This window comes from Culex pipiens, chromosome 3, assembly GCF_016801865.2.
Source record: "Culex pipiens pallens isolate TS chromosome 3, TS_CPP_V2, whole genome shotgun sequence".
In the NCBI taxonomy this organism is placed as follows: domain Eukaryota; kingdom Metazoa; phylum Arthropoda; class Insecta; order Diptera; family Culicidae; genus Culex; species Culex pipiens.
This window is the reverse complement of record NC_068939.1, coordinates 54525527-54542064: the sequence shown is the minus strand read 5'-3', so window position 1 is coordinate 54542064 and position 16538 is coordinate 54525527. Positions and strand designations below refer to the sequence as shown.

The 16538-nt window shown below is 41.4% G+C and overlaps 1 protein-coding gene across 2 annotated transcripts in view; it reads right to left on the bottom strand.

Moving 5' to 3' along the window:
* Positions 1-655: 655 nt before the first annotated feature.
* LOC120422293 (acetyl-CoA carboxylase) overlaps positions 656-16538 on the bottom strand; it is a 53071-nt gene continuing 37188 nt past the window's right edge. For both annotated transcript variants that reach the window (XM_039585686.2, XM_052711076.1), the window contains 8 exons: positions 8435-11637; positions 8102-8376; positions 7870-8035; positions 5683-7802; positions 5353-5627; positions 4949-5290; positions 4752-4889; positions 656-1953 (listed from right to left, as the gene is read on the bottom strand). In XM_039585686.2, coding sequence (XP_039441620.1) covers positions 1822-1953; positions 4752-4889; positions 4949-5290; positions 5353-5627; positions 5683-7802; positions 7870-8035; positions 8102-8376; positions 8435-11637 — 6651 coding nt within the window. In that variant the 3' untranslated portion in view covers positions 656-1821. The remainder of the gene's footprint in view (positions 1954-4751; positions 4890-4948; positions 5291-5352; positions 5628-5682; positions 7803-7869; positions 8036-8101; positions 8377-8434; positions 11638-16538) is intronic.

Here is a 16538-nt window from a genome sequence, read left to right as displayed (position 1 = left end):
CTCTAAAACATATCAAAAAATAAAAAAAAATAAAAATAGTGTTTTTTTGCAAATCAAGTTTTAGTGATAAAAAGTTAAATAAAAAAATCACCAAATTTTTTTTACCGTGTATCATTTTTTTCCAGTGTAGTCCGTATCCATACCTACAACTTTGCCGAAGACACCAAATCGATCAAAAAATTCCTTCAAAAGATACAGATTTTTGAATTTTCATACATCATTTTTGTATGGACAGCTGCCAAATTTGTATGGAAAATTATATGGACAAACTAATGATGCAAAATGGCTTCTTTGGGCATACCGAAGGCACCAAAAAAGTTTCAGCCGGATTAAAAAATACAAAAAAAAATCGAATGACCGAAATCCTAGAGAACTGCTCTTATATAAGTTGTAAAATTTTATTCCAGAATTTAAAATATCATTGAGTTGTAGGTTTTTTTATAATTTTAAAATTTATGTTTTTTGGATTTTTTTTCTTTTTTGCATTTTTTTTTCACCTCTAAAATTTTTGGACTCTTGAATTTTAAAATTCTGAATTTTTGAAGTTTTGCAACTCTTCTTGACCTTTCCTTTTCATCTCCGTACCGTATACTAATAGTAGCAGAGAAATTTCAATTGGATTTTCTTTCAAACAAATAAACTGACAAACAATAGGTTCACTAGATTCAGTAATTTATTTACTTATCCAAATCTCCATTGGTTTGTACAACAGTGTTTGCTGAAGATTCTGTCTGTTTGTTTGTGTGTGATGCGCTGCATTATGTCCAGCCGTTGTGTGCAAGCTTACCTAGAAGAGCTGAGCCCTTTTTATTTCTTTACTTAATTCTGCCTCTTCTCCAGGTTTCTTTTAGCTATGCTAGTTTGCTTGCGATGGAATAAAGATTTGTTTTATATTGAATGAGTGGATACTTTTTTGATTGACCGCAATTTCTTTTTTTGTTATTCCAAAGCAAAAGTATATAAATATCTACAAAATTGAAGTTCCCTTTTTAAGAGTTTTTCGTAAAGTGCGCCACACAAGTTTGTCTCCTCTACTTCTCGTCGTTCTAGTTCTATCCGCTACCCGGGTGCCCTAAAAACTAATCGTACGGTTGCAAAAAAGCACTAACGCTAACCAACCACAGAAAAAAAAGATAGAGGTTTAATTTACGTCCATGGAAAGAGTAACACTTACTAGGTAGAAGAGTAACGAAGAAGTAACTAAACAGCACAAAAAAGTGGGATTTGTTTTTGATTTGTATTTTTTGGCGAGCTGCAAACGAGGATTTAAAAGTAACTACTTTTTACAATTATCCATCTTACAGACTACCCTACGGCGAGGAAACGGGTTGATTTCCTCGATTAATTTAGTTTTGTTTTGCATGTTGATTGATGTTTCGTTTCAACAATAAATTAGTCTAACACTATGAACCGCTTTGTTTGATCAATGTTTTTAAATTGAAGCTTGCTTCTTCTTCTATTTGTGAATAGATATATTCTTACTAGCTACAACTTCTCGTTCTTTCCTTTTAGTACAGTCTAATATAATTAGAAACAGGCTTGGTTTTAATTCACTCTCGCTGGAAACGTGAACAAGGAGTTTTTTTTTTTTTGCTTGCAATTGTAACAATCGAATAAAACGGACGAAACAAAAGCATTTCTTTAATTATTTTTTTTTTTCTTGTCTTGGAACGGAAATCTTGCGCTGTTCCATTTGGCAAGCAAGTGAAACCGCGCAATAATCGACACCCAAAATGATGAAGACAGAGGTTGAGCTTGAGTCTCAACTCAACGCGGCCGCCGCCTCGACGAGCGTTACTTGTAGCAGCCCCGGCGCGACGGTCATCCCATGCTGGCGTGCTCCTTTTCGGTGAACTCCAGCTGCGAAAGGGTTTTGACGACCTCGCCACGGTGCGCCGGTGAGAGGGCCTGACAGAGGCCGATGACGGCATCCAGCGCGGCCTCCGGGCAGTCCTGGTTAATGGAGGGAGAATTTATTTAAATGTTGATTGTATCCCCAGAAAATCATTCCCCAGAATGAACCGGTCCCCAGAAATATTTGTAGTGGTGATTATCATAATTTCCAAAATAAAATTAAATAGACGTTTCTTAAATTAACAAAACTTTAAAAGATTTCAAAATTTTCAAAAATTCTAAAATTCCTAAAATTTCTTAAAATTTTAAGATTCTTCAAATTTAAAAATTTCTGAAATTTCCATTTTTTTTTCAATTCAAAAAATTTAAAAAAAATTCTAAAATTTTCAAATTTTCTTAAGTTTTGAAAATTTCAAAACATCCCAAAATTTTTAAAAAATTTATTTTTTTTTTCAAAAAAAATCAAAGCTGCCAAAATTACAAAAAAGAAATTTTGAATTAAAATTTTAAAAAATAAAAATTTGAAATTTTTCAGAAATTTTACACATTTAACAAAATTTACTAATTTAAATACTAAAAGAAATTTAATAAACTTAAGATACTTTGCAAATAAAAAAAATAGAAATTCCAAAAAAAGAAACTTAAGATTTTTTAGAATTTTAAGAAATTTTACAAATCTTAGAGATTTTAAAATTTGAGAAATTAAAAAAATATAAATTTCCGAAATTTTAAAAACTTTAGAAAGTTTAGAAATTTCAGAAATTGTAGAAATTTTAGAAATTTAGAATAGAAATTAAGAAATTTTGAAGTTTAGAAATTAAGAAATTTGCAGAATTAAAGAAATTTTAAAAAAATTATAAATTTTAAAAAAAATATAAATTTTAAAAAAATTATAAATTTTAAAAATTTTAAATAATTTAAAAATTTTAGAAAATTTTATATTTTTTTTAACTTTAGAATTTTTGGAAATTTAATAAATTTTGAAAAATTTAGAACTTTGTCGCTTTGAGCTTTGAAAATCTTAAAAAAAATCTTATTAAAAAAATTGGAAATTTCAGATTTTATTTCTTTAAGAATTTCAAAAAAATTGAAAACTCAAGAAATTTTTAAAAGTTGAATTTACAGTCGACTCTCTGGTTGTCAATATCCAAGGGACCGTCGAGGAAGAGAATCATCAGTTTACAGAACGATGCAAAATGAAGACTCGATTGAAAATATTTTTTTCTTGATACCCAGCTATGGGAGAGAATCATGGCAACGTCCATCAAACAAAAACAAACTAATGTCAAACACCCTTCAAAGCTTCGTTTCGCCAAGAAAAATGTCTATGCAAGCCATGAGAAAGTGAAATTATTGACAACCGGAAGAGGTTTTTAAAGCAAACAGAATCCAAGGGACCGTCGAGGAAGAGATCCTTTAAGCAAGGGAAAATATCGAGGAATGAAGATAATTAAAGTATGCAGATTGAAGGGACTGAAGAATTCATCGATAGATGGAGAATTATTGATATCGAGAAGATCGACAGCCAGAGAGTCGACCGTATTAGAAAATTTTGAAATTCTAAAAAAAAATTATAACTTTACACATTTTAGGAATTTTAGAAATTTAAAAAAATTGAAATGTTCGGAATTTTCGAAATTTTAGATGTTTAATAAATCTTATTTTTTTTTAATCTTTGGAAGTTTTGAAAGTTTTTAATGTTTTAGAAATGTTAGAATTTTCAGAAATTTTGGAAGTTGTAGACAATTTTGAAATTGTTAGAATTTTAGAAATTTTCAAAATTTGAAAATTTTGGAAGTTTTGATTTTTTTTGAAATTTTGGAAATTTTAGACAATTTAGAAATTGTAGAAATTTCCAAAACTTCAAAGCTCCAAAAGTTTTAAAATTCCTAATATTTTAAAATTTTTAAAATTTCTAAAATTCCTAAATTTTTTAATGTTTTAGAACTTTTAGAATTTTCAGAAATTTTGGAAGTTGTAGACAATTTTGAAATTGTTAGAATTTTAGAAATTTTCAAAATTTGAAAATTTTGGAAGTTTTGATTTTTTTTTGAAATTTTGGAAATTTTAGACAATTTAGAAATTGTAGAAATTTCCAAAACTTCAAGCTCCAAAAGTTTTAAAATTCCTAATATTTTAAAATTTTTAAAATTTCTAAAATTCCTAATTTTTTTTTTTAATTTCAGAAATTTTGGGAACAAATAGATCCCAAAATTTCTGAAATTTAAAAAAAAAATTCTAAATTTTTAATTTCAAAAGTTTCTAAAATTTCTAAATTTCAAAAATTTCAAAAGTTTCTAAATTTTTTAGAATTTTTAAGTTTTAAAAGTTTTAAAAAATAATAAAATTTCTAAATTTTAAAACTTTCAAAAGTTTCTAAAATTTCTAAAAATTTAAAATATATGAATTTTATAAATTTTCTTAAAAATTAAAAATTTCGGAAATTTCTATTTTTTATTTAAACAAAATTTAAATTCTCTAAAATTTTTACAATTCAAAAAAAAATCAAAATTTCTAAATTTCCAAATTTTAAAAATTTCAAAAGTTTCAAAAAATTATGAAATTTTTAAATTTCAAAACTTTTAAACGTTTCTAAAATTTCTAAAAATTTAAAATTTATAAATTTTTTAATTTTTTTTTAAATTTAAAAAATTCGGAAATTTTTATTTTTTTATTTTTAAAAATTTTAAATTCTCTAAAATTTCCAAAATTAAAAAAAATCAAAATTTAAAAATTTCTTACTTTTTTTAACTTTCTAAAATAATTAAATATTTTACATCTGTAAAATTTTCAAAATTTGTAAAATTTCTTAAATTTGTATTAAATTCTGAGGAATAGTTTTCTGGGGAAAATGACATAATCTAAATGTTTTTAAGCGTATTGGAGAACTGGCTTACCTCAAGTGCCTTCTGAATTTGCGACACAATCGCGTCCTTCTTCACGGCGTAAATGTTTCGACAGACGGTGGAATCGCTCTTCTTCTGGCCCTCCAGCCACTCAACCACGGGTTCGTTGTGGTTCTCCCACAGGTAGGCCTGCAATCGAAAATCACTTGAAAAACTGTTGCCATTTCAAAACAACCCAGAATCCTCACCTCGGTGGCACCCTTGTCCTCGACGAACCACCGGCGCAGCATCTCCTTAGCCTGCCCCACCGCCAGGCTGTCCTGGGCGCTCAGAATCTGCTTGATAAAGTGCTCCTCGAGCAGCATGCGCCGCAACCGCCAGTAGAAGTAGCTGCGCGAACTGCGCCACGGCACGATCTCGCTGATGCAGCCCTTCTCGAGCATCCGCTCGGGGGTGTCGTGCAGGTCGGCAAAGTGCACCGCCACGGTGTGGTACACGTGCAGCAGCGCCGTCACGCGCGTCTTCAGCTGGTTCTCCAGCTCGGTGACGGCCTCCTTGTTGGCGCCCGCGTTTGCGATCTTTTGCTTGAGCTGGAAGAATTAGTTGATTAAATTTCTGTTGCAACATCTCGAACACCTAAGAAAAAACTCACGTCCAGCACGACCGGGTCCAGCCGGTAGATGGCCTTCAGGATGTCTTTCTCCTTGAACTTGACCTCGACGATGCCCTCGGGCTCGAGCACCCCGGCGCGCGACTCCGGGTCGGCGTACGTCTCCATGAAGCGCGGGTTGATGGTCGGGTCGAGCACGGCCCACGCACCGCCGCGGAGTTCCGCGTTCGGCGGCAGGTACACCACCACGGGTTGGTTGTACTCGCGCAGGCCGTCCACGATGTACGCGCCGAACTTGACGATCTGCTCGTACATGTCTGAAAGAAAAAGGACGTCAGAAATTTCAAACTGAAAGCAAGATCTCCGGCGTACCTTTCTGTCCACCGGAGAATCCTCGCCAGTTGGCCAGGATGATCAGCGGCAGCTCTTCGCGGCCAAAGTCCTTGATGGCCTGGGCCGTCTTGTAGGACGAGTCGGGGAACCACACCTGGCCGGCCTGTTGGAATGTTTTCGCCTCGGAGTCGAGGTTTGCGGGATCGGCCGGGATGGTCAGCTCAACGGTTCGAGTTTCGACGGCGATCACGCCCACCGGGATGCCACCGAGCTTGGCGCGACCCACCACGACGGTTTGGGCCCACGGTTCCATGATTTCGGACCAGGTGCCCCGATCGAAGAAGCCCGTTTCCCACTCGGAAGGGTTCGCGGGATTAACTCGGCCAGCAAGCATCCAGCGGGGATCGTACGGCGCCTTGGTGGGCATGAAATCGATTGGCCGCTCGATCGGGTCACTGGCGGTGACGATGGGCAGCGTACCGCCGCGCACGTCCGGAATGTAAGAGAGCCAGTACAGGATCGTGTAGACACCGTCCAGGTCGAGAGCTTCGGTCTTGTGCGTGACGCCGTTGTTGTGCATGATCTGGATGCCACCGAGCTGGTTGTTCGAGGCGTACACCTTGCGGCCAAGCAGCTTGTTCAACGCGGAAAATCCGGTCAGGATGATGTGCGAGTTTTCGATCTGAATGACACGTTGGCCCAACCGGACCAGGTACGATCCGATACCGATCGTTCGGCACGTTACCATCGAAATGGTCACCACGTCTTCGTACGCCCGCGAGGTCTCTCCGGCAATCATACCGGCGTTGCGCAGATTCTCCACACCCAGCCCGTCCGTTTTGCCGATGATATCGGTAATCTTGTACCGCTGCTCGCCTTCGTCCTCGATCAGAATGGCACGCACCGAATTTGTGTTGGCAATCTTGCTGTAGTCCTCCGTCGTCAGGTAGAGATACTTGAAGCCCTTCTCCGGCTCATCCGGATCCTCCCATGCGATCTTGAACAGCGATTTCACCTCTTCGGCGAGCCCAATTCTTGCTCCACTGTTCACCGAAATGTAGATCCTCGGACATTTGCGCTGCCGCGACAACTCGGAAGCTTTGTAGAACAGCAGATCCTCCTGCGGACCGAACGAACCAATAAAGTACGTCAAGTCGTTCGCAATCACGACGATTTCACGACCCTCGGGGAACTCCGGAGTGGCCAGCACGATGCGCCACGCCACCATTCCGACGTTGTTTTCACCCGGCAATCGCTGGATTTCTTCCAGCGTGTCACCCTTGAGTACGAGCTCGTTGCAAACGAGCAGAATCTTCTCCGGAATCCGAATGTCCTCCGTAGGCCGGGCCTTGGAAAACTCCTTCCACAGCCGCTCCGTCATCTGGCGGAACATGTCCGGGATGTCGTACACGTACGTCGTTCCGTTCGACTGCGCCTGGAAGCGCTTCTGCTGCAGGTAGTCTTTGGTCATGTACGGCGACGAAATCGGCAACATGTGCAGCGGTCCCTGCCGGCTGCCGTACGCCTGGAATTTGATCACGTGCGTCTCCGGATCGGTCACTTCGGTGTACATCGCTATGTCTAAAAAGTACCCTGAGTCGTTGGCAATACAAAGGCGAACTGAGGTAGTGGGCGATTGCGTGTTCTGTCGGATGACCATCTTCAGCTCGGCCTGCAGCACACGCAGCTTCCACAGCCGGGGTCCGTACCGGAGCACCATCTTGGTGACCGATTCCTCAATCTTGGCCGGGTCCATGATGACCGTCGGGACAAAGTTCAGGAAGATGTGATTGCAGTCGGTGCGCTTGGCCTGAGGATGCGAAAAGGCCACCTCCAGCTCGTCCATCGCTTCCAGCAGCACTCGCTCGCCTTCGTTCTGCAGGTACTCGAACGACGCCTCCTTCGTGATCAGATCCGAGTGACGGATGATCGAGCGAATAAAGAACCGGAAATCGGTAACCTCCTGACCCTTGGGCACCTTAGCTCGTCCCAGATACAGGTGCATCTTCTGATTCGCCGTCGGCAACGCCTCCAAATCGTACGTACGCATGCGGTTCAACTCCAGCTGGAAGGCACACGCCGGCTCCAGATGGCGGTAGATTCGATCCTCCTCAAAGTTATCTCGCGCACGGTACGTAAAGAACTTGGGGAATTGACGCCTGCAAACACAAAAACCCAAAAATTACAAAACATCTTCCTTTTCCAACCCACCCAGCACCAACTCACTTCTTCAACGCGGCAAACGTAATGCGGCGCACCCGCCGGCTCAGCAGCTCCTCCCGGTGCTGCGCACAGAACGCCCCAAACACCGCCTCCATCTGCAGATCGTCCATGTCGCCCATGTCGCGCACGGCAATGCTCAGAATGTGGATCGCTTCCGCCGGGTGGGGTGCTGCACAACAAAACAAATCTCCGTTTTAGTTTTCCCAAAACCCTTCATCGTGTAGTTTTAACTTACCAACCGCTCCCTCGGTGCTCACGACCGACGCGCCCGACACCTGCTCCGAGATGGACACGTTGATCGAGGTGCTCATGCGCCGGTCCGAGTCGCCCGCCTCGACCGCCTCCAGCATCTTCGGGTTGACGAACGCCGTCGAGGCCATGTCCTCGAGCAGGTCGAGGATCTCGTCCGAGTACTGGGTAAAGTGCTCGTACGAGTCGAACGCCGCCATGCAGCCGGTGCGCATGAACGAGTCGGTCAGGTTGTCCGACTCGGTGCCGTCCGGGAGGAGTCTGGAAGGGGAGAAAGCGTTAGAATGAAGTCAACTCTACAAGCGGAGAAGAAACTCACTTGTAACGGTTGGGATGCGCCGTCGGCAGTAGGAACTGGAAGTGCACCAGCGGGACTTCGCCGGACAGCTCCAGATGCTGCAGGCAGGTCAGATCGTACGACGTGTACGCCCGACGGACGTAAACCTCCAGCGCGGCATTACACACTGCGCGGTTCGAGTGGTAGAAGAAGTCGTGCAGAATGTCAAAGATGGACGTCTCCGACAGGATCAACCGCTGCAGGTTCTCCGGGTGGAAGTCGTGCCCGTACATGTCAACGGCCGACAGGAAGATGGACTCCATCTGGTTGTGACGCAGCTCGTAAGCCGGCTGGTGGGCAGCGATCAGGACCTGTCGAGCGCGAAGCGCCACACGCGAGTGTTCCGCACGGTTCAGCGAGGTAAGTTCGCTCAAAGTGGCGGCCAATTCGTCCGTAAGCCCGGGTTCGTTCGCCCACAGATGATCGATGAGCAGCGTCACCAGCAGGTTCTTCTTCGCCACCTGGCTGTGGGAAAAGATCGTCCCGACGACGACGTCCATGTTGTCCTTGTGTTTGTCCCGGATGGCCGCGACGCACTTGTCGTAGTGTCCGTGCTGGAACTGAGATTCAACGGCGTAGTACTGGCGCAACAGTTCGTGCACGGCAGCCTTCATGCGGCCGCGGATTCCGTTACGGTAGCGCTGCACCAGCTGGACGATGCCCTGCGTCGTCAGGAAGAACACGTCGCGATCGGTGCGCTTCTGCAGGGTGGCCGCGTGCATGTCAATCACGGACGCAATCTGCTGCGAGGGGAACTGGGCCAGCACGCTGGTGATGTTGCGCTCGTACAGTTGCATCAGCTTGCGAATTTTCTTCTCCACCGAAAGGGGGATGCGTCCGGAAATGGAAGCGATCACTTCCTGCAGCTCGAGCAGTGGCAGCGAAGGATCGCGCAAGCTTTGCATGAACTTTTCGATGATTTCTCGGAGACGTGGTGCATTGTACGGATCTGGCAGGCAGTAACCAGCGAGTGTGTTCTCGAGGATCATCTTGTACGACGAGTGAACACGGTTGAGCTTCTCGGGCATTTGTACGGAGTCACCGGTCAGTGGCCAAGGGTTCTTGTACGGTTGTGCTTTCGTTACCAGCGAAGGATCGTCCAGTTCCAGGTGTCCGAGGAGAGAACCGGCATCCAGCACAGCTCCAGGTCGTCGTACAAACGAAATACTGCCGGTTTCACCGGCCGTCAGCGTCATGACCATCTTCATCACTTCAATCTCGGCAAACGGTTGGCCCTTGTTCACGTGGGCACCGTCTTCAATGAGCAGATTGATCAGCTTTCCAGCCGATGGCGATCGCAGCACCGAAGGATCGTTCTCTTTGTCAAAAACGCACGTCTGATTGCCAATAACGATCCGGTAGCGATCGACTTCTTCCTTCATGTACGTCGTATAGCTGGATCCATCCAGCGAAATCAGCATTCCACCGTCAGACAGTCGATGAACCTCAACTTCTTTGAACGATCCGTTCATAACCAGGAAGTACGTGTTCAGCCCACTCTTGGCCGCTTGCACCTTGTAGCGAATGCTCTCGTTGATCAACTCCACGTCAACCACGTTCGTCAGCGTATTTGCCGCCTGAATCTGTCCCTTCTCCATCGAAGTCTGGAAGCTCGTAAAAGCATCCGTAATCTTCCGATCGGCAATGTGCAACGCACCACAAATCACACCCAGAATAATGTCCGGTTTGTCCGATTGCACCCGCTCGGCGATCAACGCGTCCAGCCAAGCCGTGTCGATGGTATTCTCCAAGAAGCTGTTCGTCTCCAGCAGCGTAATCAGATATTCCACCGTCGTACGGAAGTCACCCCGAATCGAGAGTTCCTTCAGCGCAATCACCAAATTCTCACGCGCCATTTGTCGATTTTCACCCCACGAGAAGCAATGTCCAAACTGGGAATCGGCAAACTCGTGCAGTCCACCGGACGCGGCCACACTAAAGTAACCCCACACGTTCTGGCTCGATCGGAAGTTCAACTCCTGCACCGTACCCGAGCTGGGCTTGAAGCCCTCGTCCGGATTCTCCGAAGTGATACGCGCCGCAATGACGTGTCCACGTGGTCGTGGCTTGTTGTTCGGATTGTCGAAATCAATTACCGAAGATCCCCACGGATTTTCTCCGTACAGCAGCCGAATGTCCTTAATCCTATACAGCGGAATGCCCATTCCAATCTGCAGCTGACAGGCGGGCAAATTCACCTCCGCAACCATTTCCGTACACGGATGCTCCACCTGAAGACGAGGATTCAACTCCAGGAAAAAGTACCGACCCTCGGCATCGTACAGATATTCAACCGTCCCCGCACTCACATACCCCACCATCTTGGCCAACCGAACCGCTGCCTTCTCCATGTCCTCAAACACCTCCGGCTCGGCAATGATGGCCGGCGCTTCCTCAATAATCTTCTGGTGACGACGCTGAATCGAGCAATCACGCCCAAACAAACTGATCGCATTTCCGTACTGATCGGCCAACAGTTGCACCTCCAAATGTCTCGCCCCACGCGCCAACTTCATCACGAAAATCGGCGAACCAGGCACCTCGGCCTGCACCTGTCGGAACAGCGCCGGGAACTCATCCGCGCAATCAACCCGTCGAATTCCCTTGCCGCCACCACCCTCGGACGCCTTGATCATAACCGGGTAGCCAATCTTGGCCGCCGCCACCAAACCATGCTCCGACGTCGTGACGCAACCCCGCGCAAACAGGTCACTGGAAATCTTGATCTTCTTGCCACTGTACTGCGCCTTCAGCTCAGACCCCGACCACGGCAGCGTAGGAATCTCCGCCGTTTGTGCCACAATCGACGAGGCCACCTTGTCCCCAAGTGCCCACATGGCCCGCTCCGGCGGCCCCAGAAACACCAGCCCCTTCTTGTGCAGCAGCTCGGGCAGTTTCGGGTTCTCGGACGCGTGGCCCCAACCGGCCCAGACGGCCTGGACCTGCGTGCGCAGCGCAATGTCCACGATGAGCTCGACGTTGGCGTAGTTGTTGTTGTTCGATCCGCCCGGAACCGGCACGTAGTGGTCGGCCATCTTGATGTACTCGGCGTTCGCCTTGAGGTCCTCCGGCGTGACCATGACCACGAAGCGGACGGCGCGCTCGTTTTTGAACATCTCGTACGACCAGCGGCGCACCGAGCGCATACACTTGACCGCGGCGATGCCATTGTTGGCGATCAGGATCTGGAAGGGGTGTGCGGGAAGAGAAGAAGGTAGAAGAGTTGGAGATTAGTTGCATTGTCACGGGTACTTGGTGGGATGGGATGCTGTGTAGATTGGGAGTGGATTGTTTGCCAAGTCGATGCAAATAGTAGGTACGCTCAAATGATGACCTTACTGGGGATGAAAAAGTACGTCGTGGAGTGAAAAAAACTCGTAACACCAAGTTGCTTTAGTAAACTTCCAGAAGTTAAAAAATGGGGAAGTCCCAGAATGTTTACTTTAGGGTAATACTAACGTGGTAATTATTGCACTGATCAAGAAAATTTCAATATGTGTTTTAAAAAATTTAAGTATTTAAAAATTTTAAAGCTTTAAAAAATTCTAATACTTAAAAAAAATTAAAACATTCAAAAGCTTCAAAAAATTTCCAAATTTAAATTTAAAAAAATTCAAAGAAAATAAATATTTTAAGAATTTCAAAAATTAAGAATTATTAATACTTTAGGTGATATGTTGAATTTTGTCAAGTTTAAGAAATCATTGATTTAAAAAACAAAGTTTTTTTTTGTTTTTTTTTAATTATTTAATTGTTTGAAATTTTTGAACTTATTACATAGTTTAATTTTTTATTTTTTGAATTTTTTAAACTCTTTGATTTTTTTTATTTTTTTTTATTTTCGAATAAGGGGCCGTCCATAAGCCAAGTGAGGATGGGGGGGGGGGGGGGAAGTGCTAGTAAATGGCTACGCTTCTTAGGAAAAAAAAAAAATATAAGCATTATGAACCAACGTCCACGAGGGGAGAGGGAGTCGCCTAAAATTAAAAAAAAATGATTTTTTTTATTTATTTTTTAAATTATTGAATTGTTTGAAATTTTTGAACTTATAAAATTGTTAGATTTTTTTTTAATTTTTAGAACTTTTCTAAACCCTTTTAATTTTTAAAAAAATCTTTTTTTTAGTTTTTAAATTTGCGGATAAGGGGCCGTCCATAAGCCAAGTGAGGATGGGGGTGGTGCTAGGAAGGAAATGGCTACGCTTCTTAGGAAAAAAAATAATATGAGAATTATGAACAAACTTCCACGAGGGGAGAGTGAGCCGCCTAAAATTAAAAAAAAATGTATTCATGATTTCTGGATGGCCCGGGGTCCATTCATGCTAGATAACATTTATGGAGAGGAATTTCCAATGTTGCGTCTTTCAATTACGAAAATTTAAGTACCCAAACATGTATAGAACATCGCTAAAATTTTAAAGTTATCGCAGTTTTAGTGAAAAAAGTAGTTTTTTTGCCGATTTCGTCATTTTCCCGTTTTTGCGCGTGGCGCGTCGAAAAACCCGGATTTTATTTTCAAAAAATCATATCTCGGAATCCTGTTAATGAACTCCTTCCATTTTTGTTGTACGTTACGTAAAATTGTCCGAGGAATGCGATAAAAATATTTCCAGACATTTCCGGCATTTTAAAGTTTCATACGACCTTTTCATATGTTAGGCTACATTTTTTAAACTTGTGATTTCATTTGTTTGTTTTTTTTTAACTTATTTAATTTGAATCACATTAAAACACAATTGTGGTTGATTAAAATTCAACTAATTCAATGATTTCGGGCTTTAAAAATTTTATAACTGTATTGAAAAATAGTTTTTTTTTATGATTATTCCAACAATATCCCGCGATCCTGGAAATTCCAGGAATTAAAAAATATTTTTCCAATTTCCCGGGAATTTCAAAATTTATTTTAATTTTTTTTTAGGTTATGTATAAAAGGGACAAAGTCCGCAACATTTGAGCCATAGAGAAGAACGGAAAAAACTTTGCCGCCAATTATTTTTTTTTTCAAACGAGTTGTTTTTTTGAAAAAATGATAAGCTTAGTTTAATTTGTTTTAAATCAGTTTTAAATGTCCAATAAAATTAGCTTCGCTTCGCTTCGCTAGGAGACGGTGATTTTAGCGGATTGCAGACTGGATTTTCGACATGTGATGTGATGATTGTCTAAGCTCAAGTTGCCTAGGAATCGATAATTGGGAATAGAACCAATTCCACCTGAACCAGATTCTCACCACCATGGCAGCCGTCCATTGCCGGCCGCTCCCATCTCCACCGCGCACCAGGGACAAGGAAAGGGAATTGGAAGACGGGAAGTGTTGATGCTCCACTTTTTTAAGAGTATTAAGGGAAAATCTCCACGGTATCCTCAAGTAAGTTTCGCTTGGAGTTGGACGGTTTTTGGGAAGGTGAATGGTCTGAGGAGCCACCCTAGGCGAGTGGTAACGACCGTTGACATTGTTGTTCGAATTCTTCGTGTGTTCTCATTTCTAATGGGAATGCTTTCAATTCTTCTCATCTCTTATTGGATGAATTCTAGCAGTCGCCCAGGCTATTTATAGCGAGGTAATGTAGGTTCATTTCAAATGCGCCTGCATGCATGCAATGCAATGCATTCTTGTATGTTCTGATATTCAACTTGCATTCAACTTTATTCTCGTCCGTTTCTTGGATTCAACTATATCAGTCTAATTCCTATTAAAGCTACTAATGCTCCACGGTAAAGTGGAAAGCATTTTGCTTGCCAATCCTAAGGACAGGGGATCGAACCCCGCCGTGAGCTGAAGTTTTTTTCATTAATTCCAAATTCAATGAGTCCAGAACTTTCTCGTTGGGAGCAGATGGGTATCGAACCCAGAACCATTCGCTTATAAAGCGAACATCGTAACCATTCAGCCACGACCGCTCCAGTTTTAAATGTCCAATAAAATTAGCAAATGGAAAGTACATTAATTTTTTTTGATAAAGTGCGCTTTAAATTTGATTCAAAATAAAAAAATAGGGTTTTCGATTTCAAAAATTGTGTCCATTTCCGAAAATATTTGTTTAGAGAAGTATAAACTATACTTCTCTATAAACTTGTCTAAGAAACATTAAAGATTGGACCTCTGGTTTCTGAGATACAGCGGTTTAAAAAAAAAGGAAAATTGAAGCTTTCTATGTCTAAGCAACTAATGGTCCAATTTTCAGTATGTTAAAAAATAAACAATTGACGATTGTTTTTTGCAAATTTCGAAATCACGACTAACATTTAAAAGAGTTAAATATTCAATTACATGACGACTTCCTTTTTAAAATCTTGTGGACTGTTACCAAAATAGTTTGTATCGTAAATTTTGAAGTACTTATCTAAATTTTACTATTTTCATCAGGGAATTATGGGACCCCAAGATGGATTGAATGAGATTATTATGCGGGAAAAATCAGTTCAGCCAATGCCGAGATAATCGAGTGATTTTTTTTTCGATTAACATCGATTCTGAGCCGATATTTATACGTGAAGGTGAACGTCGAATAGAGGAGAAAATCGTGACGTCAGAAATGAACTCAAATCACTCAAAGTTAATTTTGTGAGTGACTTTAACATTTTGGCCTAGTTTGACAGCTACATTGTCCCCAGTTTTCTGTGGGAGAGAAAAGGAGGCGAAAACTTTATGAAAATCATACCTGGGTTATTCCATCTGAAGCGGAACAGCACTTGAAAATTACCCTCTCCGATCCTGCTCAAATTTGGCAGGGCTGTTGATACTATCAAAACATGCCACAATCCCGAATTTCGTCCAAATCGGACCACCCCCTCAATTTTGGTACCTCCCCAAAAAGTCGACATTTTGGTGATTTTTGAGCAAAACCCCTATTTTCAAACGGCGATAGCTCAGGAACCACAAATCTTAGAAGGTCGGTCTTAAGCTCAATTTTGAAGGAAATCGGACGTAGAATCCATTTCCGTGATCAACATTTCGATTAAGATGTTTTTTCTACCTGTATTGCGCAATTGAAAACTTTAAATGGCCGTATCTCAAAACAGCCCTATTTATTTTTTAAATTTGACCTCACCATCGCATTCCCCTGCCAATTTTACATAAGAATCACTTATTGACAGAAAGGAATATTTTTCTTTCCAGAGATATCGATTTTAAAGTTTTGAGTTTTTGAGATTACCTAAATCAGCTTCATTCGCCGCATCTGCTAGAAGCATACACGCGTTGATCAATAACTTCTACCTGGTTATTAATTGAAATAAGATTTCATCACAAATAATCATTATCAAATTAGGCAAAAAAATTATGTACAACACTGTTGGAAACTGGAGTATAATCGTGAATGTTTATTTGTTTAAAAAAATAAATAAAAATATTTGTACCTATACGGTGCACGGCAAAATTGAGAACACCCATGGAAGATTTATACGTAGAAAGTTGTGTTTCGAATTTATTTTCGGCAGATCTAGCAAGGAATTGTAATTGATCTTTTAACTAACACTGAACAAAAATTGTTTATAGGTTTAATTCTCGTGAAAAAACGATAAAAAGGAGTAGGAGGAGGATTTTTGGAAAGTATAAAACAGATAAATGTAAAAAATCACAAAACTTATTTACTGCGAAGCAGCTAATTCCCAAAATTTAGTTGAAATGATTTCGAACCATTTTGTTTGTTAATTTATTGTACAAGGCATGAACAAAATCATCTATTAATCAGATGGAGCTAGCTCACAGTATTAAAATCGGTTTTATATGATCAATCTTTTGAAGCATAAAGCTGGATATGGAGAATTGCTGAATGGAACTATTTCTTTACCTTCCATGGCATAGGCCCTAGTGCTGGCCTCGGGGGTACTCTGAAACGGTTAGCATACCGTGCAAATTGACAAGGAACTAGAATTCATTCTGCCATGCCAGTCAATGATAGTTCAGTGTCCATGAAAATTATTTCAACTGCTACAGCCAGCTCTAATACGGTTCTATTACAATAATATCAATTCAGGAAAAAGAGTGCATTAAAAATTAGCCAGTAAATATTCCTTGAAAAATATATAGATTGTTAAATGTATTAGTTATTTTCAAATTGTTTAAAATAATAAAATAAATAAAT